This window comes from Sander vitreus, chromosome 9, assembly GCF_031162955.1.
Source record: "Sander vitreus isolate 19-12246 chromosome 9, sanVit1, whole genome shotgun sequence".
Lineage (NCBI taxonomy): Eukaryota > Metazoa > Chordata > Actinopteri > Perciformes > Percidae > Sander > Sander vitreus.
Genome location: NC_135863.1, coordinates 10142217 through 10168470, shown reverse-complemented (window position 1 = coordinate 10168470; position 26254 = coordinate 10142217). Strand labels below are relative to the sequence as shown.

Here is a 26254-nt window from a genome sequence, read left to right as displayed (position 1 = left end):
CTGACAGCAAAAGCTTGGCATGGCCACAAGGTCATAAAGATAGCTGAGCCTTGTTGTGGGCTGTTATTACGCCTGATCAGTCATAGGCTGCTAGCCAAAACAGCCCTGATAAAGCAGCGCTGAATGATTGACGACCGACCTAAAAGAACCTGAAAACTTTTTTTTCTCATGTTTATTTAGCTTCGAGGGATTTAGCCAAGCAAGCATGCTCCTCTCAGCTTCACTATCATGACCTCCAATTACAAGAGAGAAAAGTTAGTGGTTACTACCGTTAATATGAGTTTATTTGTTATTGATAATAAAATAGATGTCCTTTGGCAACTGGATCTAATGAAGCCTGATTATAAATTCCCCTCAATTTAGTCTAAAGTGGTGCTAAAAACATGGAGATTATTGGGTGATTCTTACCAAGTGAATACCTGATAGATGTCATCTGCTGCACTGGACCTGGATCTGAATCTGAGGCTGCTTTGATGATGGTGGAAGTGGGGCACAAACACTGAAATGACAGCAGAGAGGAGCCCAGAAAATATCTGTTTTAATGTTAAATAGCAAAAGATGATCAGAGATCAAGGATAAATCAGACAGGCTGAAGTGAACACTAAAGGGGAGCACTAACAGGAACACCAAAAGTCTGCTGACTGTGCCGACAAAATGGGAAATATGCATAGCCTATATATGGAGAAAACGTGTATGTGAAGTCTTCCTGAATGAACTTTTGCAAAGCTTCAATTTCTTTCATTCACATTCAGAGATGCAAAACTAACCTTCTCTCAAACAAGCCAAAGAAACAAACACAAATAGGCACAGACAAACACACACAAACACACACGCATGCACGCACACACACACACACACACACACACACACACACACACACACACACACACACCATCAATTATAGTTGAATATTCAGTTAGTTAAAGCTATTGATTGATTGTGTGTCACTTCACATTTTCCTGGACTGTAGAAGTTTCGGATGTCAGACTATGGGGTCTACCAGTAAAGGAAAGAGAATAAAGGGAAATGGTTTCAAAGAGATTTAAATCACATTCTTAATCTTTTCGATGAATCTGGTGATATGCTATCCTATGAACAGTTTATGAATGTACAGTTTTCCAATTCCTTTCAGAGAATTTAATTATTTAACTCCTGCAATCCCAAATGGTTTAATTCTACTTATAAAAAATGACTTAAGTTGTGGTGCACACGATATATCGCAGCCTTTACTATCATTGGATGGAATTGAACTAACGCACATAAAGTGTAACAATAAGCATATTCGCTGAATTTTTCAGAGAAAGAATACAGTTGTGCCAAGGTTTTGTGGAGATCTAAAATTGAGAACATAAATTGGAGAAGGGCTTGACTTCTACCGTATAAGTACTGTGTTTCTAACAAAGCTAAGGAAGTACACCTCAACATTTTACATAACATATACCCTACTATTCACCTTGTTGCTAAATTAGCCGACATTGACTCTTCCTGTACATTTTGTAAACAGAATATTGAAACAATATTTCACCTTTTTTTTTTTATTGTGAAATATCCAAAAGATTTTGGACAGATTTGGAGTCTTACTTTTTTTGAACTCACCAACTTTGTCTACACCTTTAACCTTAAAGATATCATCTGTTTATCTAATTAATTTCATCATTCTGTATGCCAAATTTTATATTCACAAGCAGAAATTTTCTAATTCATCTCCTAATTTTGTACCTTTTCTCATAGAATTGAAATCTCTACTGAAGTCACTTAGATCGTTGGATAACAAAAAAAAGTATTAAAATTGTGGAAACTGTAGAGCTTTTTTTCCTGAAACCTCTGACTAATTGTAAATTTATGTTTTCATGTACCTCTCCGGGAACCATCACCTTATCGTGGTGGAGAGGTTTGTGTGTCCCTATGAACCTGAGGGCTGTGTTGTCTGGAGCTTTGTGCTCCTGGTAGGGTCTCCCAAGGCAAAGTGGTCTCAGGTGAGGGGCCAGACAAAGAATGGTTCAAAAATCCTATGAAACATCGAGGAAGGGATGAAGTGACCCTGCCCGGAGGAAGCCCGGGGCCCCCGTCTGGAGCCAGGCCCAGATGGAGGGCTCGTCAGCGAGCGTCTGGTGGCCGGGTTTGCCACGGAGCCCGGCCGGGCACAGCCCGAAAAAGCTACGTGGCGGACATCTCTCCATCCCATGGGCCCACCACCTGTGGGAGGAACCGCTGGGGTCGGGTGCGCTGCCACATGGGTGGCAGTGAAGGTCAGGGGCCTCAACGGACCAGACCCGGGCAGCAGAGGCTGGCTCTGGGGACGTGGAATGTCACCTCTCTGTGGGGGAAGGAGCCGGAACTTGTGCGGGAGGTGGAGCGGTAGATCTGGTGGGGCTTACCTCTACGCACAGTCTTGGTTCTGGAACCATACTCCTGGATAGGGGTTGGACTCTTTTCTTCTCCGGAGTTGCCCAGGGTGTGAGGCGCCTGGCGGGTGCGGGGATACTCATAAGCCCCCGGCTGAGCGCCGCTACGTTGGAGTTTAACCCGGTGGACGAGAGGGTCGCCTCCCTACGCTTGCGGGTTGTGGGGGGGAAAACTCTGACTGTTGTTTGTGCATATGCACCGAACAAGAGTTCGGAGTATTCGGCCTTCTTGGAGACCTTGAGTGGAGTCCTGCATGTTTTGTTCTGCTGGGGGACTTCAACGCGCACGTGGGTAATGATGGAGACACATGGAGAGGCGTGATTGGTAGGAACGGCCTCCCTGATCTAAACCAGAGTGGTTGTTTGTTGTTGGACTTCTGTGCTAGTCATGGATTGTCTATAACGAACACCATGTTCGAACATAGGGATGCTCATAAGTGTACTTGGTACCAGAGCACCCTAGGCCAAAGGTCAATGATCGATTTTATAATCGTTTCATCTGATCTGAGGCCGTATGTTTTGGACACTCGGGTGAAGAGAGGGGCGGAGCTGTCAACCGATCACCATCTGGTGGTGAGTTGGGTCAGGGGGTGGGGGAAGACTCTGGACAGACCTGGTAAGCCCAAACGGGTAGTGCGGGTAAATTGGGAACGTCTGGAGGAGGCCCCTGTCCGACAGACTTTCAACTCACACCTCCGGCGGAGCTTTTCGTGCATCCCTGTGGAGGCTGGGGGGCATTGAACCCGAGTGGACAATGTTCAAAGTTTCCATTGCTGAAGCTGCGGTGAGGAGCTGTGGTCTTAGGGTCTTAGGTGCCTCAAGGGGCGGTAACCCACGAACACCGTGGTGGACACCGGTGGTCAGGGAAGCCGTCCGACTGAAGAAGGAGTCTTTCCGGGATATGTTATCCCAGACGACTCCGGAGGCAGTTGCAAGGTACCGAAGGGGCTCGAAGGGCTGCAGCCTCTGCAGTGAAAGAGGCAAAGCAGCGTGTGTGGGAGAAGTTTGGAGAAGACATGGAGAAGGACTTTCGGTCGGCACCGAGGTACTTCTGAAAACCGTTCGCCACCTCAGGAGGGGGAAGCGGGGAACCATCCAAGCTGTGTACAGTAAGGATGGGACGCTGTTGACCTCAACTGAGGAGGTAATAGGGCGGTGGAAGGAGCACTTTGAGGAACTCCTAAATCCGACTAATACGCCGTCTATGGTAGAGGCAGAGCTGGAGGATGAGGGGGGATTGGCATCAATTTCCTGGTGGAGGTTGCTGAGGTAGTTAAACAACTCCACAGTGGCAAAGCCCCAGGAATTGATGAGATCCGTCCAGAAATGCTTAAAGCTCTGGGTGTGGAGGGGTTGTCTTGGTTGACACGCCTCTTCAACATTGCGTGGAAGTCTGGGGACGGTGCCTAAGGAGTGGCAGACCAGGGTGGTGGTTCCCCTTTAAAAAGGGGGGACCAGAGGGTGTGTGCCAATTACAGGGGTATCACACTTCTCAGCCTCCCGGTAAAGTCTACTCCAAGGTGCTGGAAAGGAGGGTTCGGTCGATAGTCGAATCTCAGGTTGAAGAGGAACAATGCGGATTCCGTCCTGGTCGTGGAACAACGGACCAGATCTTTACTCTCAAGGATCCTGGAGGGAGCCTGGGAGTATGCCCAACCAGTCTACATGTGTTTTGTGGATCTGGAGAAGGCGATGACCGGGTGCCCCGGGAGATACTGTGGGAGGTGCTGCGGGAGTACGGGGTGAGGGGGTCCCTTCTCAGGGCCATCCAATCTCTGTACGACCAAAGCAGAGCTGTGTCCGGGTTCTCGGCAGTAAGTCGGACTCGTTTCAGGTGAGAGTTGGCCTCCGCCAGGGCTGCGCTTTGTCACCAATCCTGTTTGTAGTATTTATGGACAGGATATCGAGGCGTAGTCGGGGTGGAGAGGGGTTGCAGTTCGGTGGGCTGGGGATCTCGTCGCTGCTTTTTTGCAGATGATGTGGTCCTGATGGCATCATCGGCCTGTGACCTTCAGCACTCACTGGATCGGTTCACAGCCGAGTGTGAAGCGGCTGGGATGAGGATCAGCACCTCTAAATCGGAGGCCATGGTTCTCAGCAGGAAACCGATGGAGTGCCTTCTCCAGGTAGGGAATGAGTCCTTACCCCAAGTGAAGGAGTTCAAGTACCATGGGGTCTTGTTCGCGAGTGAGGGGACAATGGAGCGGGAGATTGGTCGGAGAATCGGCACAGCAGGTGCGGTATTACATTCAAATTTATCGCACCGTTAGACGAAAAGAGAGCTGAGCCAGAAGGCAAAGCTCTCAATCTACCGGTCAGTTTTTGTTCCTACCCTCACCTATGGTCATGAAGGCTGGGTCATGACCGAAAGAGCAAGATCCAGGGTACAAGCGGCCGAAATGGGTTTCCTCAGGAGGGTAGCTGGCGTCTCCCTTAGAGATAGGGTGAGAAGCTCAGTTATCCGTGAGGAGCTCGGAGTAGAGCCGCTGCTCCTTTGCGTCAAAAGGAGCCAGTTGAGGTGGTTCGGGCATCTGGTAAGGATGCCCCCTGGGCGCCTCCCTAGGGAGGTGTTCCAGGCACGTCCAGCTGGGAGGAGGCCTCGGGGGAGACCCAGGACTAGGTGGAGGGATTATATCTCTAACCTGGCCTGGGAACGCCTCGGGATCCCCCAGTCGGAGCTGGTTAATGTGGCCCGGGAAAGGGAAGTTTAGGGTCCCCTGCTGGAGCTGCTACCCCTGCGACCCGACCCCCGATAAGCGGATGAAGATGGATGGATGGATGTACCTCTTTTTATTAATTTTTCTATGTAATGATTATCGTTTGTATTGATTCGTATGTTTTTTATTTTTATCTTCATAAGTTTGTACACTTGATGTTCATGTACTATTACTGTTTACCTGATTCTCTGTATTCTGAATTTTGTCAATAATAAAAAATAAATAAATAAAGGAAAGAGAATAAAGGGTGGCCACAGGTTGACCTCTGCTGTCAGCTAGTAGGTGAACATCTACAGCTATGAACACAAGACTAGAGCTCCCTCTAGTGGATAAGATGAGTAGAAACAATAGTTGTTAAATACATGTCCATACGTTTCTCATGTCTGTATATTTTTCAAGAGAGGGAGGGAAAGGGAGATTTTTTTTTTTTTTACTGTTAATGCAATTGTATAACAATTCAATAAAATTGTGTTGTGAAAGACAAAAAGATGGATGAGCATTCCTATTGAAGCCCTGCACTCATGTTAAAGGATGTTTTAACCTAACATTAGGCCTTGTAGTTGGGATCAGGCTCTGCCGTCATGAATCTACTGGTCCCTCTGACAGACTACCACTCTCTAGCCCGGACCTAACAGTGCCTTAAAGCTGTCGTTAAATCCTACACTCACCCAAGCAAAGAGCAGATTGGCTACTCCGCATTCATATTTACATTTCATCTGCTAAACTACCAAGGCTGGCCCCACTGCCTTGATGAGTAATATTCATCTGAATACCATGATAGCCTGTTCAGGAGTCGAGCCGTCATGCCTGCTTATATAGCTCTCAAATAGTTACCAGTTATATCAGAAACCTTTCCACACAATTCTCTAACCTAAAGCACCTTTAAGATTTTTGGCATCTGATATTTGCTCTTAAAAATCCTACCCTACATGCCTCTGCTGTGATGTCCACCAACACAGTCCTACCTTTACATTTCTCCTTTCTATGAGCAGCCTGTTGTCCCTCTCTGATGACAGTATGCTCCATACACTTATAAATTGCAGTATTTTAAACTGTCACCCCCTGTCGTGTAAATGTGTTAGACGAAGGGCATATATTGGGCAAGTAAACTAATATGACAACATGTCATAATTTGCACTAAAATTTGAGGATGACCCATGTACCTAATTAATACCTTTGTGAAACTAACACATGGTATCCTTGTCTTTTTTTGTAACAATAATCCAGGTGTAAAGGGAAGGTCCTAACTAGGAAACTGCACATTAGCTTCACAAAAGGTAGAATTGTCGCATAGCTATTGTATTTTATGCTTAGGCTACTGTCATGAAAATGCCCTTGACATTAAATTATTTGTTTTATTCGTTAAATTGAAGTGCTATAGTGTTTCAAAAGCAAAATGTTCATGTTTGTTGTTTTTTGTAGAGCAAGCTATCGTCGTGCACCAGCCTGCCTCTGTCTGACAGTTTAGGTTTCATTTTCTTTGAAAGGAAATCTTCTGTTTATATTTCCCCGTCTGTCCTTTAACGCTAACGTTAGCTGTTGTTATTCGCCACGTCTATGCAGCGGTTGGTATGGAGGAACGCAACAAATACAGGTAACGTTAGGTTATATTTTAGACGCAACGTTAAGTTACACAGGTAATATGTAACGTTAGCAGTGTTTAGTTTCATTTAAAGGGTGGCAGTTAAGATTATAGTTAAATGACTCATCTGCTGTGGTAACTTTTGACCCGTTTTGGATTGTGTGGGAGACGGTCCCCAGCTTTGTAAACTTTCTTTAATGCTTGCAGCCAGTCTCCAGACTGTGTGATATTTAAAAAGCAAGCATCAGCTAACGCTAGCTGTCTGAACATTAAGTTGAGTTAGCTTCAGTTGGTCAATAAGATTGTGTAGGCGCTAGCTACATTTGTAACGTATAGCTAGTAGCCATATCCACGCACACAAAGTTAATCTAAATGTATCTATTAATTCATTCTATAACCTCCATTAAAAATCTCAGTGTCAGTCTGTGTAGAAAATAAGCTACTTTTAAACCTGCAAGGTACGTTATGTCTTATCTGAGCTAATATGTTATGCGTCATATGATCATCCAATATAACCAATATAAAAGCCGCACATTAGAGGTTGCCCAGGTAACAATTTTTGGTTCCCAGAACGTTCTGGGAACGTTCGTTTTTGGTTGTGGGAACGTTTCCTGAAGGTTAGTTTTTGGTTCCCATGGAAAGTTTTCCTGGCGTTTAGGGAACGTTAGTTTTTGGTTACATCGATCGTTCTCAGAACGTTCCCAGAACGTTCGCCTAACGTTGCAACCTTTAGTCTACTGTTGTAACCTTTAGAGAACGTTCCCCTAATGTTGCAACCTTTAGGGAACGTTCCCCTACCGTTGTAACCTTTAGAGAACATTCCCCTATCATTGTAACCTTTAGAGAACGTTCCCCTAACGTTATTTTTTACATTCCCCTAACCTAACAACATAACTGACTGTGGTACCAATTTTATTATTAGTTTAAACTGTCTGTGCTTGAGCAGGAATGAATAATTATATATTGGCAGGAATTAATAAACAGGCAACAGGCAAACTTGAGGGGATTTAAAACTTTAATATAAAATTAACAAAATACAAAAAATATAAAAGGCCTAAAAAAATAATATAACAATCAGAAACTATACAAATAAGAAAAAGAAAAAAACAATGGAGTGGGATGTAGAGTGCAAATGTAGTGTGCAAGATGCATATTAAGTATGTAATGTGTAGGTGAATGGCCAAAGTGGGGATGACCCCACTTATCAGCAGTTCAGGAGAGTGATGGCAGTGGGAAAGAAGCTGTTCTTGTGTCTGGTTGTTTTTCTGTGCATGGATCTGTAGCGCCTGCCACAGGGGAGGAGGCAGGAGGATAGCAGCAGTGTAGAAGATGGCCAATAGCTCTTGTGGTAGGCCATGCTTCCGCAGTTGCCATAGGAAGTACATCCTCTGCTGAGCCTTTTTAAGGATGGCGTTGATGTTGGACTCCCACTTCAGGTCCTGGGAAATGATAGAGCCCAGAAACTTGAATGAGTCCACCTTTGACACTGGGCTGTTAGGATATTGTGAGGGGGGGGGAGCACTGTTGGGTCCTCCACATCTGCTGCAGTCAGCACGGGGAAGTTTTTATGGGAGGCCGCTAGAGTAGAAGTCAAAATGAAGCAAAGTTACAAGTCAAATTAAAACCTCTTATCAGCCAAGCTAAGCATAATATTGATGTGAACAATAAAATAACACCTGCCTGTTATAACCCTGCAGATTGTCAGGTCCTGGAAGGCCTTCTTTGCCTTTCTGCCCCGCAGGCTATACGGTTTTAGAACGTCATTGGTTGGCACTCGCCGTAGCATGCAACGGATGGCAGTACCTCCGGTCGAACCTCCAAGGGTTGTCAGGAAAAGTTGCTGTAAAACATATAGAAATACAAATTTGAATTTATGCAAGTATATAGTGTTATTCTTAGGGCAGGGTAGGGCAGGACTATGGCCACTTAATTACCATTTTGTTGACAGAGACTCCTGTCGGAACTCATGCAGCTCGGTGACTGTCGAACAGGGCGACAGCAACATGTCATCAACTGGAGCAGAGGGAGGTAGCTAGCTAGCTAGCTAGCTACCTAGATAACTAGCTCTGTTATTTAGCTTGAGCCGATAGCCCCGGCAGTTTTGGGAAACGCTAATGACGTTACATCCATGTAACAGGCTTTACAGCATACATTGCATACATCCCTCAGATGTATCGTAAGATAATACCATGGATGTATTAATAGAACAAATGGTGAATTACAGCCTCCAATTTGGACGTGCATTCAGTGAGTCCGACTGAGTTCAGCTCAACTCGCTGTATAATGCTGGAAACCATGTCGGCGCTTTCTTTAAGTTGTTTACCAAAATCTCCCACCTTGTTGTCCAGGTTCCTTATGGCGGCTAAAACATGTCCGAGGGAAGGCTCAGTCTCTGTCGCCAACTTTATTGTATCCATAGGGCTAGCAGCGCTTACGGCATAGCTAGCTGTGGAAAGCTAACTTGATTCCTGCGTTAGCATTCGGGCTAGTAGTTTTGAGCGGAGGAAAGTCTTTACTCTTGACAGCCGACAATGTCTTTCTTGGTATCTTGTCCTGCCTTGCGTTATAACACTGTCGGTGAAGTGTAGTCAGCATATGTTTTAGTCAATGGCAGTATTTCAGTTTGAATTTGGGACCAAACGAACGGATCTTAAAACCTTTTGTTTGCCCGTTTCGCCAGGTGTATACCGGTGTTGTATACGCAGGACAGGACTTCAATCGGTCACCTGAAAGCAGAGGCACTGTTTTCCCCCTACTGGCGTGGGGGTGTAACAGTTGGATTTGTACACTGAACTGAACCACTTGTTAGTTATAAGTGAAATGAAAGAAAAATCGTTGTATTGATAGATTCTTGTTTTAAGTATTTTTGCCTAATACAGTTAAAAAAAACAAAATCAAGCACAAAAGTATTGTTTTTAACAAAATTGTTATCAGCCTAAAAATAAATATATTCTCTTGCTATGTTGTTTATCTTACTTAGATTTTATAAGACCAATCATTTTTGAGTGAATCTAAATCAAGTTACTGCAAACCTTTTATATGCTACTTCAAAAACTTAAATGGAGCTGGTTTAAATAAACATTTTCAAAACCGCACTCAGAACATCCAAAAACAACCAAAGGGGAACGTTGTGTGGAGGTACAGTGCAACCACAGGAGAACATTTCATTTGGTTGGTTCCCTTAACGTTTAGGGAACGTTATAACCATGAGGGAACTTTGCCTAAACATTAGTTTTTGGTTTGGTTCGAACTAACCTTTAGGGAACCAGAAACTAACGTTCCCTAAACTTTCTGTGTTTGTGGGGTAATCACTAGATAGTCTCGCATTGCCAGACCTACAGCACATACATAAGTTACACAGGTAAAAAAAACGGTCTGGGTTTACAACCGACTTGGGCTGCACTAAGCTCTGGACGCAGCGATGATGACTCTGCAAAATAGTCCCAGGAAGGAACTTGTTTTGGTGGAACATTTGCACCTTGCAAAAGAAAACGCCACATAAATAAATGAAGTTCACTGTTCACACAACACAGTAGGCCTAACGTCAACTATTTAAATTAGCTGGATTGCAAAACTCTCTGGGAAACTCACTTGGATTTCTCCGTCCATTTCAACAATGCAGTTGTTTTAGATCACATATATAGTATTTTAGGTGTAAGACCTTTAACCAAGAACATTCAAGTTAATTTCTGCTTCTTTTGTTTATCTATGCTCCCCCTCTGATGTATGTGACTGTTTTCCCCATCAGCTTCGGCAGCAGCTTTGCATTTGGTACACCCAAACCTCTCCCCTCCGCTCCATCTACTTCAGCCAAACCTGCTGTCAGCATGGCAGCGGGTGCCAAAGATGCTCTCAGCACACTTACAGACGTCAGTTCAATAGAGAGAAGGGAGAACAAACCTTTGTTTACATTCCCAGGTAAGCTAGTAAGAAAAAGCTTGAATATTGTGAGCAGAGGAGTCTCTAGTGTCTGTATTCAGTGTCTACACTTGTGTTAAATGTTGTGCAAACTGTGTGAAAAGTTGAGTAAATGCAGCTAAAGCATTGCATCTCTGCGTTAGCAATGTTAATACAGTTACCAGCAATGTTTTCAAACAAAGAAGAAAAACTGTAACTTCAACCAGATGATACAATTCCAAAGAATTACAGAACTGTCCATTGATTTCCTACAGTTTTAAAATAATAATAATTACTTGGATAATGCCTGTTTTCTCACAGTCTCTAGACAGGTCCCTGAACCAACCTGTGACTCTGGTCTAAGAGACTTGCAGAATATTTTTGTGCTAATAAACTTAATATCCCCCAATCTTTACAGCTACTTTAGCAAAACCTGCTATCAGCACAGCAGCGGGTGCCAAAGATGCTTTCAGCACAGTTACAGATGTCAGTTCAATAGAGAGAAGGGAGAACAAACCTTTGTTTGCATTCCCAGTTAAGCTACTAAACAGTTCTACAAAAAAAAAAAACTGTCAATGATCAGTACTGCCACTGAAAATGTACTTTATGGGTTTTTTCCTTTGTTTGGATGCTTGTAAAAAATAATTTGTAGGCCCAGTTTGGAAATGGGATACACAGCTGTGTTCCAGTTTCCCAAACAGTAAATGCCTGCTTGAAAACCTGATGGTTCAATTACAAAAAATGATAAAGCTGGCAATTGATTTCTTACATGTTACAAAATCATTACTTTGATGATGCCTGCTTTGACATTTGCTGGACACGTCCCTCAACCAACCTGTCTTAAGAATGTTTTTGTGCTAATAAACTCCACTGTAGCTCCTGCAAATATCTGGGTTTGATATAACTGTGTTTTGCCACTTATCTACAGAATTAAAAAATACATTGAAATAAAAAATGCAGGGAATTTAATAGTAAGCTTTATGTATTTTACTCTTCAGAAGAGGTGAAACATAGCAAACGCACAATATTCATTACTCTTAAACTTAACTCTTAAACTCTCCTCAGCAGCTCAACCAAAGTTGGACTCTCAATGGAGAGACATGGAGTGGACAGAAGAGTGAGTAAAGCTGTGAACTTCAATTGAGTCAAGTTTGTAATTATTTGAATTCATAGCAGTCAAAAGAAAACCTTATTTTGAACACTATCAACTAAATTCTAACCCAGGCAAAAGACAAGTCTGATGAAGACCATCAGCTCCTACAGGCCGATCTGTCGCGAGATGACTCAGGCTCGGGTTCTCCTCCTGGGCCCGGTCGGTTCTGGAAAGTCCAGTTTCGTCAGTTCAGTCCAGTCGGTGTTCAATGGAAGAGTCACCAACCGGGCCATGGTGGGCTCCTCCTTGACCAGCTTCACCAAGAAGGTACAAGTGAATCAGTAACAGAGAAATCACTAAAACTATTGGAATTTTCTTGGTGGTGGGAATAAAATGAGCTGAAATTCATTGTCCATCCATCCGTCGTCGTCCGCTTATCTGAGGTCGGGTCGCGAGGGCAGTAGCTCCAGCAGGGGACCCCAAACTTCCCTTTCTTGAGCCACATTGACCAGCTCTGACTGGAGGTTCCCGAGGCATTCCCAGGCCAGGGTGGAGATATAGTCCCTCCACCTAGTCCTGGGTCTTCCCCGAGGCCTTCTCCCAGCTGGACGTGCCTGGAACACCTCCCTAGGGAGGCGCCCAGGGGGCATCCTTACCAGATGCCCAAACCACCTCAATTGGCTCCTTTCAACGCAAAGGAGCAACTGCTCTACTCCGAGTTCCTCACGGATGACTGAGCTTCTCACCCTATCTCTAAGGGAGACGCCAGCCACCCTCCTGAGGAAACCCATGGATGAAAATGGATGGATAAATTCATTGTTAGGTTTCTTAAAATGGGGAGATACTGAAAAGAGAGTGGACCTCATCTGGCATTTGAGCAAGACACTGAATCCCTACTGGATTCAAGAGGGTATCTTAGCAATTCATCCACAAAAAAGCAAAAGGCCGCTTTCACTTTCTTAGAGGTCTGCCAAGTTGTGAAAGACCGTCGGTTGTCAAAGTGTTGTCAATCGTTTCCATTTTGTCCAACAGCTACAGATGTGCCTGTACTCATTGGACACAAATATCTTCAAGATCAGTTTCAAGTTTATCAACACATCATCTCAAACAAAAGGAATTTTCTTTGACAAAGACATCTTTACTTAATGTCCAATTACTAGCTTTTCTCAAGCTTTCAATCTTATGGTCTTTGTCAGTGAATGGTGTTTGCCTGGTTATAATGGAGACACTGAACAAGAATGTCTCAAGTTTGTTCATCAGAAGACAGTGTGGTGCAAACCTCCAATCAGCAGGTAGTTTGTTCCATGCTTTAGGCGTCCATCCCTTCAACTTTCTTCTTGTTTGTGTCAGCTGCAGTCCTTCCACATCCATTGTCAGAAGGGAGAGGATCCTACTGGACTGGTGCTGTGTGATATTGTGGGCCTGGGGGATGGAGAGATGACCGGACTGACCCTCTATGACATCCTGTCTGTCATTAAAGGTCATGTACCTGAGGGACACAAGGTGAGCAGAATCAGTATTGTAATATTGTAGTCTTTAGCTACGCTAGCAGCATTGCTCTAAAGATGGCATTGTCGGTTGTTTGGTCCACCACTTTGGTCCAGACTGAAATATCTAACCAACCACGAGATGGATTGGCACAACATTTTATGCAGACACTCATGGTTCCCAAATGATGCATCTTTGGTGGTCCTCTGGCCCTCCTCTAGCACCACCAGGAGTAGATAATTGGATGGATTGCCATGAAATTTGGTACATGTAATTATGTTCCCCTCAAGATAAATTGTATGAAATTTGGTGATCAATTTACTATTAATCTAGCATTATCATCAGGTCAAAAATATTATTATTAAATACAGTGCTTTGCTTTGACTTGTAACTAAATACCTGTACAACTAATGACATGCTCATCAGCCTCAGCTATACCTTTTGTTTAGTGCTAATTGCTAACATGAGTTTTTTGAAAATGTAATCTCTTAATTTCTCTCTCCCAGTTTAGCCCAGATCAGCCAGTGAGGTCTGAGACTATGGGCTATGTGAAGAAGCCAAGCCTCAAAGACAAGATCCATTGTGTGGCCTTCGTGGTGGACGCCTCTAAAATCCTGACCTACCCCAAAGGACTTAGCACCACCTTCCAGCAGCTCCGAGAGCACATCAGTGAGCTGGGTAAGAAAAGGACAATCAGTCAAACAAAGACATTTTCACAAACAGATTAAAGTCCCTTGGCAGACAAAATGGGCTTCGACATTTGACAAAGCTTTACTTCTGTCAGTTTTAACCTTAATATAGTTTTTATGGTTTTGAATTTGTTTTTCCGCAGAGGGGCTCAACAACTTTGGTCTTGAAAATTTCTTTAGAGATCATCTGAACGAAAGCTCTGTCAGTAACGTTTTATTGCAGTGAAACCTTAATGACAGCATTGTATTTTGTTAGGTGTTCACCAGGTGGCTCTGCTGACCCACGTAGACCAAATTTGTCCAGAAACAGCCAAAGATGTCACCAAGGTTTACGAGAGCCGCATCATTCGGGACATGGTAGGTTGAAATAAACCATATGCAGTTTAACAAATGTTCATGTCCTGTAATTACACTCCTGTTTAATTGTCTGTTAAAGTGAAAAGGAAGTGCACAAACCACATAACCATGAATGTAGTGCATGATGCAGACATATTAGCACTCAAAATATTTCAGATACATTTGCAATTTTTTTATTTTTTTTTTATTTAGAAGATAGAATTTATTTTATGTATTACTATGGTGAGGTGTAACCTTTTAATTTCAGTGGGGGTACAGCTTCTCTATGTGGTCTACAATATGGATATGAAAATAAACACGTTATTTTAACAATACACCAGTGGAAGAATCAGAAGTATACAGACTGCTTGTGGCATATAATACAAAAATAGCCAAACTATACAGGAAGGTGAGATCACCATGCAGACTACAGGAGAGGAAGTGTGTCCACAGTTTTGTTGGACAGATGGAAAAGTTGACTTTTTTTCTCCAAGAAAGGCTCGGATACCCAATTCATATGACAATTGGACAAATTATTATGACCTTCAATTTGAATAGATTAAAGTTAGTTTAGGGGTGTAAGGTCACAACAAACTACAGTCTGTATTTTCAAAAACAAAAAGAGGAATTACGAGCCATCAGATCCTTTTATTTTGTGATTTCTCTCAGGATTATTTTCAAACTAAAAGTACTTCTGTGAGGTGCAAAAAACCAAACTTAAGATGGCTTAAGATGATATTTTTTTCTGTCCTAATGTCACCCAATTTGACATTGTTCTTAACCAGCTGAAGGAAGTGATTACTGATGGTGTGAAAATCTTACAGTCAGGTCTTTGTGTGTTTATAGATGAGTAAAGCTGGAGCTTTGTTAGGTATGTCCACCTCCTACATCGTCCCGGTGAAGAACTACTCGTCAGAGCTGGACCTGGATGCGAGCACTGATGTGCTTCTGCTAAGTGCGGTCGACCACATCCTGCAGTATGCTGAACTGTATTTCCAGGACAATACACTACAGCACACAGGGCCAAAGATAGACTAAAACATTTATGTCTGAGCTTTTGAAATATGTCTTTCAAACAATATTAAGAAAGTCATCATTCACATTTAACCCTTGTCTTCGGGTCAACTTTTACCCCTTTTCAAAATATCTATATCAGAAATATGGGTTTCTCTTTAACTACCTAATTTTAATTACCCCAAAATAACATGGATGATTACACACACACACACACACACACACACACACACACACACACACACACACACACACACGGGGGCTTTGCAAGTACAACAAAAGATTGGATGTCTACTTTCATTGAATTTTGGGTGTTTTATTCAATGTTTCGAAACAGTATCCTCACTGAACGTTGACATATACTAGTCTGTGATTATCCTTCCTCTGTATATTCTTAGTCTAAATAATTCCTGCTTTTTTTAAATCAAGAATTAGGTCATTTCCTGTAAATGAGGTTTATTGACTATGAATTCCAAAAATAAGTCTAAAACTAGTAAATAGTTGGTGTCATTGGTGTTTATACATGGTAATGAAAAGAATTGTAAAACACGGCAAAATTGTTAAAAGAGACCAAAACGTCAGAAAAAAGTGTTGATTTTCAGTTTTGACCGAGGATGCTCGAATGGAAGACAACACAAGGGTAAATAACCATGTATTGTTTATGTCAAATGTTAAAGAGCAACCTCAGATGAGGGATTTTGAGTTCAAGCACTCCTAGTGGTTATATCAAATAACTTTCTCATAATAGTTTTTACAAAATTATAATGGACAAAATGGTATAATTCAGAATAAAATCAGAAGTTTGTGATATTTAATTTGTATGTGAGAGTCTGTAAGTCTGTTCTTTATATCAACGGCAATGGACTTCATGCAAGAACAATTTCTACAAACAGAAATACAGCAAGTAGACTGTGTAAGAAAGATTGCTGCATTCCCATCCTTAGAATTTTCTCTTTCTGTAGTTAAGAATAAAGTGTACAAGTGGCCTGGACCTGTCATACTACTGATGTAGGCTACTGTACAGATAGTCTGTCTCCAAAGGGGGAAAATATATTGTTTGACACAAGACCCATAATACATTCTGAATTAATTTAAAGTTTACAAACTCGCAAAATCAATATTCTGTTCACAACATGCATCATCATCATGGCTGGCCAATTTACTGTGAGGTTCAACAACTTTATTTTAGATTGTATGATTTTATTGGCGTCTCTGACGATGACAGCTGCCTCAGGGTCTTTACGCAGGTAGCTCTCTGGGTGAACATATTCCCTCATTATATACAGTAGGCTACAATGATGATCAATATTCTCTTGTCCATCTCCTCGACTGTTACATCTCTTTGACCGTCTCCCTTCTAAGTCATAAATCAATTTACTTTAGAAACCCGTTTTATATTGTTACTTTATTTCAAACCACTCTTAATTTATGTTACAGCCCTGCTCTGTTGACACGTGTTTGGCAGCTGCTAATTGTTTTGCGATTGCTGATTTTCAGCTACAGGATATGAAGCTGCATAGGCCTACTGAAAAGTAGTAGCAATTGTGTAAATGAACAAATAGCCGTGATTTGGGGGCGTTGAGGATCAAATCTAACGAGAGACATGCACTCCGTTGTGAATAGAGGGAACTAATAGGCTGAAATAAACGATTTATTTCGATTTATATCCCAGTTAAGAGAATCTGGGGAACGTGACTTGAAACACTTGTACAAACAAGGCTCAAAGGATAAGAATGTAAATAGCCACACCATTGTGTGCAAATAGTTTAGTTTGCTTGGTAACATGACATTAGTAGGCCTACCTAAACAACTATTCACAGTTTTAAACAGAGCTACACTTAGCAAAGACCTTTAAAACGCGAGGAATTTACACAGTGAAATTCAGACACAAACCGTTTTGTTTTGAAGGCAAAATTATTCCAGTCCGCACTTCCGGTTTCGTTTCTGAAACAACTGCCTGTCTGGCATCGTGTCTTCAGATGCCTACTGTAGAGCTGTTCACTATCTTGAAGATAAGGTAAGGCTGAAAATATTAATATAGTATAATATATAGCTGGCTAATATTAAAGGGTTTTATCAGTGAAAAGATGTTAAAATTGGGGTGTGTTGGAAAAAACATCATAACCCGAGTATAACAATATCCCAACTACCATTTATAAGAGTATGGAAAACCAGGAAAACGAAAGTTACTGTTCTGCCTTAACATAGCCATATCAAGGTGTGGAAAATGTTTTTTTTTCATAGGGATGCACCGAATCTAGGATTCGGCCGAATATTGGGCTTTTTGATGGCGTTCGTTTCGGTGGAAAAAAATTCTAAGGTTTCGCAGTATTCCCAATATTCGGCCAAATCCTTGATTTTTTTCTTTTTTTTAATGTTTTTAAATTCTATTTATTTACAAAGCACCAAGAGGAATGCCATCCAATTTCATTGTATCCTGTACAATGACAATAAAGAATTCTATTCTAATCGAAACGCATCACCTGACCGCTCATTTACTGCGCAACCCGGAGCGCAAGCCCGAGTAAAATGATAGAAATTAAAGGCAGTCATGACCAGTCGAACGACGAACGCCGTGCAACCAGTAACCAGTAACATAGCTCATGCACGGCGATCTTCATTCGAAGAAGATGGCGCGAAGATGGCGCCTGCTTGTATACGTGAACGATATTGTCTGTATAAACTATCTTTTTTCTTTTTTTTTTTTATGTCTGTACACTTACAAAGTTCTCAATGCTTCGGTTTACATGTATGGACCCTCATTATGCTACTGTGGAAGTGTGGTGCTATTTTGAGCCTTGTTAGTGGTATAAAAATATTGATTTCTTTTTCCTTTACCCATGCCCCGGAGACTAGCTTTAGAAGCTAATCAGCGGTTTGTGCTGGCTTGTTTCAAGCTAGAGACACATTCGATTAGCATGAAAACATATTGTGAATGCAGCAAGCTGACTCACTAGCCTAGGACCTCAAAGTCCTTTTGTACTCAAAACAAAACGTCTGTAAATAAAAGTCTTGAATCCAAAGTTCTACGTTTGACTCTTTACTTGTGAATTTCAAAACATAAAATATAAAAACTTAGGATCTTTACTTTTCTTACAAATTAACTAATCATCTTGCAAGTATGGATCCAGTTTGAAGATAGAACTGTTCTTTTTCACACGGGAGTTTCCCAGCTGCAAGGCTTGTATCTCCTCTGTGTAAGCTTGTCTCTGACTGTATTTAACCAGTTCCATTTCAGCTCTGGATAGATCTTCCACGGTAAGTATTCTTTTTTCCAGGTTCTTCTTGCACATCACCATTTGCTGTTCAACTATGGATCTGCATTTCTCTGGATCATTCTCATTCTGCTGTATGTTCAAACTCTTTTCTCTTCTCGCTCAGGTGCCGTAACGTCCCTCTCAAGTGCAAAATCCAGGCTGCTGCCTTTTTTAGCTTATGCCAACTGGAGTAATACTCAACGAGCTGGTTCAATGGATCTGTGCAATTGTATGGGTTTGTGCATGACACTGCAGTGGATGTCTTCACCTCAACATCATCTTCAGTCAGGTAAGTACACTGTTCAGGTTGTTCCGGCCATTCAACTTCTTTTTCGCAGGAGACTAGGCCCCTGAAACCAGCGTTTACTTTCCATGAAGCTCTGGATCTTCAAACCTCTTAAAGCCTCATCTGCTGGGTTTTGTGAGGTGCTGACATACTTCCACTGAGAAGATGTAGTCGCTTCTCTATTGAAAGAGACACGGTTTGCAACAAACGTCTTGAAACGAAGGGCATCGTTTTCAATGTACTTTAGCACTGTTGTACTATCTGCCCAGAAGACCGACTCCATCAGGGGAACTTCAAGTTCTTCTTTCAACATCCGATCGATCTTGACTGCAACCGCCGCTGCTGTCAACTCCATGCTCGGGATTGTGATCTGTTTGAGTGGAGCGACTCTGGACTTTCCCATCAAGAATGATACATGTTTCTCACCCTGGTCATTTGTCAGCAAGAGATATGACACAACACCATATCCATCTTGGCTGGCGTCTGAGAAATTGTGGATTTGAGCAGCATTTTTGGGCCCAAATACAGGGGGTTTGAAACATCTGTTCAGACTGAGTCCCGAAAGCTTGTCTAAGTCTGTCAGCCACTTCATCCATGTCCGGCTTGACTTTTCGTGGATCTCTTCGTCCCAACCTTTCTTCTCTTGGCAGAGATCTCTTAAAATGAGCTTGACCGGTAGTAGGAGTGGTGCCAAAAAACCCATTGGGTCATACACCGAACTGACTACAGATAAAATGCCCCGTCTTGTGCATGGCTTGTCCAGCAGGTGTATCTTGAACCTGAAGCTGTCAGAACTTGCGCACCACTGCACGCCTAATCCCCGTTCCACTGGTAACTCATCATGCTCCAAATCAAGATCTTTGACTTCAGCCGCTCGTTCGTGGTCAGGAATGGAGCCCAGCAGGGCTCTGCTGTTGCTTACCCACTTAGTCAAAACTTGGTGAAAAATGTACTTAAGTACAGTAACGAAGAATTTGTACTTTGTTGCATTCCACCACTGCACTGCACTGTGCTATTTTTCATGATTGTCAATATTTGTCATACTGTATGGCATATTGTACAGTAGCAGAGCATGTTAAAAGCATTATGTGCAGGATGGTATCTATCTTACTCAGATTCCCAGGTGATAGGTCTCCATGGACTTTCAAGTTCTGTGGTTTCTGTTTAAAGCAAAAACAACTTTTATAAAAACAATGATCTCATCAAATTTGATAAAAAATATCACCCACCTACATGTATTTACCTTTTTCTTTAACAAAACATGGTATCATCAATATTACACCATATTGTATGATATTAATGATACAGTTTGAAACCTCCACATCACCTGTCGGCCTATACAGTGAGGGGGGACCTCAGTGGTTCACAACCTTTTTATGACCCCTTTACTATCCTTGGGTGAATTGACGACCCCTGACTAAGTGACATGTTTCATCGATATACCTTATTATATTCAATGCATAACAATAACACTGTTACAAAAATAAATACATTTTTAAAATACTGTCCTGTGAATATTGCCACAGAGATTAGATTTCCCGACCGAACCTGACCCCGAACCCGATCCCGAACCTGGCCGAACCCGGTACCGAACCCGGCCGAACCCGATCCCGAACCCGGTACCGAACCCGGCCGAACCCGATCCCGAACGCGGCGGAACCCGGTACCGAACCCGGCCGAACCTTATCCCGAACCCGGTACCGAACCCGGCCGAACCCGATCCCGAACCCGGCCGAACCCGATCCCGAACCCGGCCGAACCCGGTACCGAACCCAACCGAACCTGATGCCGAATCCGTCTGAATCGGACCACACCCTACCCCGACCGAACCCGATCCCGAACTAACCCGATCCCGAACCCGGTTTCGGGCAAAGATCTTCAGCTCTAACTGTTTCTCCATTTTAATGCACCAGGGAGGTAGCATTCACATGTCAACCTAAGGCTATGCAGCAAGCGGGAGTTATTATTCAGCTCAATAAAAGCCTTGTGAAGCAGTAACGGGATGTTCGATTTGACAAACACTACAGCTCCTATGGGAGGGTAAACCAGGCTTAGCATTAAAGCTACACTCATTAATATTGTTATATTACTTCATGCAAAGGGTAAACAATTTGATTGCATAGTTTGCATAGACTGAGTCCATTATAATCTGAAATAGCTCGTATGTCCAGTCAAACATTAAACATAGATTGTTAATATTTGTCATACTGTATGGCATATTGTACAGTAGCAGAGCATGTTAAAAGCATTATGTGCAGGATGGTATCTATCTTACTCAGATTCCCAGGTGATAGTTCTCCATGGACTTTCAAGTTCTGTGGTTTCTGTTTAAAGCAAAAACAACTTTTATAAAAACAATGATCTCATCAAATTTGATAAAAAATATCACCCACCTACATGTATTTACCTTTTTCTTTAACAAAACATGGTATCATCAATATTACACCATATTGTATGATATTAATGACAATCTTTTGTCTGCTGTTTGAGTTGACATACTCAGATGAAACATTGTATTAACTTTTCTTGACAAGAAGTCCAACTACCGGATTTATAGTATTAAGGCAAAGAACGAAGAGTGACAACCACATACAGTTTGAAACCTCCACATCACCTGTCGGCCTATACAGTGAGGGGGGACCTCAGTGGTTCCCAACCTTTCTATGACCCCTTTGCAATCCTTGGGTAAATTGACAACCCCTGACTAAGTGACATATTTCATGGATATACCTTATTATATTCAATGCATAACAATAACACTGTTACAAAAATAAATACATTTTTAAAATACTGTCCTGTGTATATTGCCACAGAGATTAGATTTCCCGACCGAACCTGACCCCGAACCCGATCCTGAAACCGGCCGAACCCAATCCCGAACCCAGCCGAACCCGATCCCGAACCTTGCCAAACCCAACCGAACCTGATGCCGAACCCGGCCGAACCGTTCCCTTTCTTGAGCCATATTAACTAGCTCTGACTGGGGGTTCCCGAGGCATTCCCATTCCAGGGTGGCGATATAGTCCCTCCACCTGGTCCTGGGTCTTTCCAGCTGGACGTGCCTGGAACACCTCCCTAGGGAGGCGCCCAGGGGGCATCCTTACCAGATGTCCAAACCACCTCAACTGGCTCCTTTCAACGCAAAGGAGCAACTGCTCACCTCCGAGTTCCTCATGGATGACTGAGCTTCTTACCCTATCACTAAGGGAGACGCCAGCCACCCTCCTGAGGAAACCCATTTCGGCCACTTGTACCCTGGATGGGTGGATGGATGGATAAATTCATTGTTACGTTTCTTAAAATGGGGAGATACTGAAAAGAGAGTGGACCTCATTGGCATTTGAGCAAGACACTGAATCCCTACTGGATTCAAGAGGGTATCTTAGCAATTCATCCACGAAAAAGCAAAAGGCCGCTTTCACTTTCTTAGAGGCCTGCCACGTTGTGATAGGCCGTCGGTGGTCAAAGTGTTGTCAATCATTTCCATTTTGTCCAACAGCTACAGATGTGCCTGTACTCTTTGGACACAAATAACTTCAAGATCAGTTTCAAGTTTATTTGGAACACATCATCTCAAACAAAATTAATTCAAACTTTAACAATGACATCTTTACTTAATGTCCAATTACTAGCTTTTCTCAAGCTTTCAATCTTATGGTCTTTGTCAGTGAATGGCGGTTGCCTGATTATCATGGAGACACTGACCAAGAATGTCTCAAGTTTGTTCATCAGAAGACAGTTTGGTGCAGGGGCGGATTGGCCATCTGGCGATTCTGGCAAATGCCAGAGGGACCGGACCATTTGCCGGTCAGATTTTGTTTTTTAATATACAAATAAAATAAATTGTCTTTACAGGCAGACAGCGCATAGGACGATTTTTTATCGCTTGCACGATTTCACTATGGTTATAATATTAATAGTTATATTATTATTAATAATAATAATAATAATAATAAATATTAAGCATTTGGCCAGTTGGCAACGGCTGGCCTGGTCCCGAGTTGGGCCGACCGACCCATCCAGAGGTTACTCAATTTGGGACGTTCAGTCAAAATCAAGCACGTCAACTTCAAACGGGATCTCCGTTTGCAGGGTTCAGGGTGCCGGACTCTCCTGGTGACCATGCTGCTCTGGGGGACCGGCTGCGCAGTGAACAGCCGCTGCTGACGGGCGCAGACTGCTGTCTGTCCACGCGGCCGTTTGACGGCATCAGTGTTAAATTGAGACAGTGTCATTACCGGTTAAAAACGTCTCATCGCGTTAAATAGTAGTCTGAGGGACCATCCACACGTTTGGGCCGATCGCATACGTTCGTATCAATGATGTCATTGCCACACCCGTCGACCTCTTTTACACCCTCTCTTACCCGCAGCCACTGACACACACGACTGCGGTGAAGCTAAGCGAGCATATCCCATCTCCATGGTCAAAGCAGCTCACTTAATCTAAATACTTTGTCTCTGCTCCCTGACACTTCCCTCTGCTCGGCTGGCCCTGGATTCTACACAAAATATATTGCTAACGTTAAACATCGCTAAAGTAGCTGACCACTCCAGCAGTGACGTAACGTTAACGTTAGCTGTTATGGTTATCTGTTTATAAAGTGGAAGTAGACAACTTATCAACTAGCTAGCTAATCTGTCTGCTTATCAACTCCTTGAACGGTTTATAGTAACTTTTACCATAGCTTATTGTAGAAAGGCTACTGCAAGAAAAACGTGTAGATTATCCAAAAGACATTGGATCATTGATGTTTGTTTGACTGCCGATGTTAGCTAGCAGAGCTAACGTTAGTGCGCTGCAATCATGTCCGATGGCAGACAGAATTGCAAAATAAAAAGCAATCCAACAGCACATTATACAATGTAAACAAAGACACATTTTCTTGCAGCGGCCTTTATAAAATGAGCAGTGGTGAAAGTTATTATAGTCCACGGATGTATTAAGAGAACGTTATAGTCTAGTCATGTTATGATAGGGAAGTGGATGTGACTATGCTCTTCTTCTCCGTTTTTTGGTGAATTTCTGTAGCAGAAGCCGCCTATAGGCCTGGAATATGAAGTAGCGTGTTGAGCCATTTACAAATGGATTCGTTTGGACACAACTATTCTTGAAACAAATCCAGGGAAGACGGGTAAAAAAAAGATTGTTTTGGTATGTGTGGACGTGGCCTAATTCTGTGTTTTAGTACACTTGGTTTAACGCCTGATGCGAAGTGTAGGCCTATAGGAGTAGGCTACACATGAAAATCCTGAACAAGCAGCGTCGTTCTGCTCCATCTTTCTGCTGTGTCACATTCACGTAGTGTTTAGTTTTACACTATGTAGGTTAAACTCTGTAATTAATCCCATGTTCAAGTTCACATGCATGAACTGTGGTGGTCCATTACACTGTAGGCTATATTCAACGTCGCTGATACTTTTTGATCAATAGAATGTAGAAAACATTACACTTCACAACGTTTTGTATCCATAAAATGATTGTATTATTGTACAATTTAGCAGTAAAAACAGTAGCCAATGTAAGTCAATCCTACATTTTTCAATTTGGGAGCAAAACGTGCTCCTTGGGGGAAAAACCGTTACCATAAAGCCCTGTTCATGCTTATTAAACAACTGGACCTTGGGGTCAAGTGTTGTCAAGTGTATCTGGCCCATGTCCCAGATGTAGAAGCCACCTTACTGGACTACTGAATATAATAATATTCCATTATATTTTGTATTTTGAATTGTTACCTGCCACCAGAATTAAATAATAATAAATATAGATGATTTTATTGTAAATTGGTGCCTAAAAATGTAAGTATGTAATTTCCAAAAGGCCAATTCTGAGCAAGGAAAAACCCTGAAGTATAATCACAGCCATGAAAACATATTTAAATTGCAGAATTAGAGAGTTAAAACAGATGAAAAGATGGAGAACCAGACAGACAATATGTACAGTGTCAACGGAGAGACACACGGACAATCGAACAAACAGACAGTGACAACAAAGAACAACATACTGTAGAGAATGACAGCAACAGCATTAAACAGCATGTGTAAATTTGTTATAAACGTGTGCTCTTTAAAAAGTAGTAAGCATTGTTTGCCAGCTACTTACATTAAATGTTTAAAATCTGTTACATAAGGTACTGCCTATATTATTTCATCATCTGTACACAAATGCAATGAGTGAATGCATGTGTCCGTGGCTGCATGGGTGTGGTAATGTGGGCTGGTGTGGCTACAGTGCCAGGGCTGAATTTTTGTCCCAGTCCGCCCCTGGTTTGGTACAAACCTCCAATCAGAAGGTTGTCTGTTCCCATGCTTTACGCGTCCATCCCTTCAACTTTCTTCTTGTTTGTGTCAGCTGCGGTTCTTCCACATCCATTGTCAGAAGGGAGAAGATCGTACTGGACTGGTGCTGTGTGATATTGTGGGCCTGGGGGGTGGAGAGATGACCGGACTGACCCTCTATGACATCCTGTCTGTCATTAAAGGTCATGAGTACAGAGTGCCTGTTTGGAACGGGCAATTGCTTGGCCTGTGGTAGGTATTGTGGCTTGTAGAATTCTTCAAAACCAAATTGTACCCCAAAATTACTTACAGAAGGACCCCAAACCACTTAATATGCAACTCCACTGGTAGGCTATGTCTATATCAGAGGAAGACATTGTAGCCTACTACTGTATTTACCTGACAGAGAACGGGGCAGATTCAGAATGTAATCACAAAAATACACTATCACAATGACAATGTGGAGTAATCAGACATTAGCGTCATGGACTCATGGCAGTGCGCTACCCACCTGGCCCGTTATGAGAGTTAATCAACACATATCTGCGTTCATCAACCACCAGAAGCGGACCGTGTGTGTGTGTGTGTGTGTGTGTGTGTGTGTGTGTGTGTGTGTGTGTGTGTGTGTGTGTGTGTGTGTGTGTGTGTGTGTGTGTGTGTGTGTGTGTATGTGTGTGTGTGTGTGTGTGTTCTACCTTTCGTCTCTGAGTTCCAGTTTTTGAAATCCTGTTCTGTTTGTTCTGGAATTAGTTTTTGCCTGTTTCTTTCTGGACACTTTTGGTATGTACTTCATTTTTGTTTATTAAATCATCTAAACTGCATTTGGGTCCAAGCCATTCCTGACAAACTGTGACAAAAAGGAGAAACAAGTAATCAAACACAAAAACATTGTCACAGAGTCCTTTGGCAGACAAAATGGGCTTTGACATTTAACAAAGCTTTACTTCTGTCAGTTTTAACCTTAATGTAGTTTTTATGGTTTTGAATTAGTTTTTTCGCAGAGGGGCTGATGTGAACAACTGGTCTTGAAAATTTCTTTAGAGATCATCTGAATGAAAGCTGTCAGTAACGTTTTATTGCAGTGAAACCTTAATGACAGCATTGTATTTTGTTAGGTGTTCACCAGGTGGCTCTGCTGACCCACGTAGACCAAATTTGTTCAGAAACGGCCAAAGATGTCACCAAGGTTTACGAGAACCGCATCATTCAGGA

General features: G+C 42.5%; 1 protein-coding gene and 1 long non-coding RNA gene across 3 annotated transcripts; one reads left to right on the top strand and one right to left on the bottom strand.

Annotated features, from left to right (window-relative positions):
* The first annotated feature begins 6604 nt into the window (after positions 1 to 6604).
* On the top strand, positions 6605 to 15245 carry ifi44g (interferon induced protein 44g). 2 transcript variants are annotated; one of them, XM_078258670.1, is made up of 8 exons: positions 6605 to 6716; positions 10453 to 10622; positions 11670 to 11718; positions 11826 to 12021; positions 13045 to 13197; positions 13689 to 13860; positions 14128 to 14228; positions 15054 to 15245. In XM_078258670.1, exons 1-8 carry the CDS (start codon positions 6694 to 6696, stop codon positions 15243 to 15245), a joined length of 1056 nt encoding a protein of 351 aa, XP_078114796.1. In that variant the 5' UTR covers positions 6605 to 6693. The 2 variants fall into 2 exon arrangements, with proteins under 2 accessions (XP_078114796.1, XP_078114794.1); XM_078258668.1 differs by having other exon boundaries at positions 11667 to 11718.
* LOC144523234 (uncharacterized) lies at positions 7863 to 9425 on the bottom strand. Its single transcript, XR_013502486.1, has 3 exons — positions 9041 to 9425; positions 8385 to 8544; positions 7863 to 8282 (listed from the first exon to the last, which is right to left on the bottom strand). It is a non-coding gene; the product is annotated as an uncharacterized LOC144523234 (long non-coding RNA).
* Positions 15246 to 26254: the final 11009 nt, after the last annotated feature.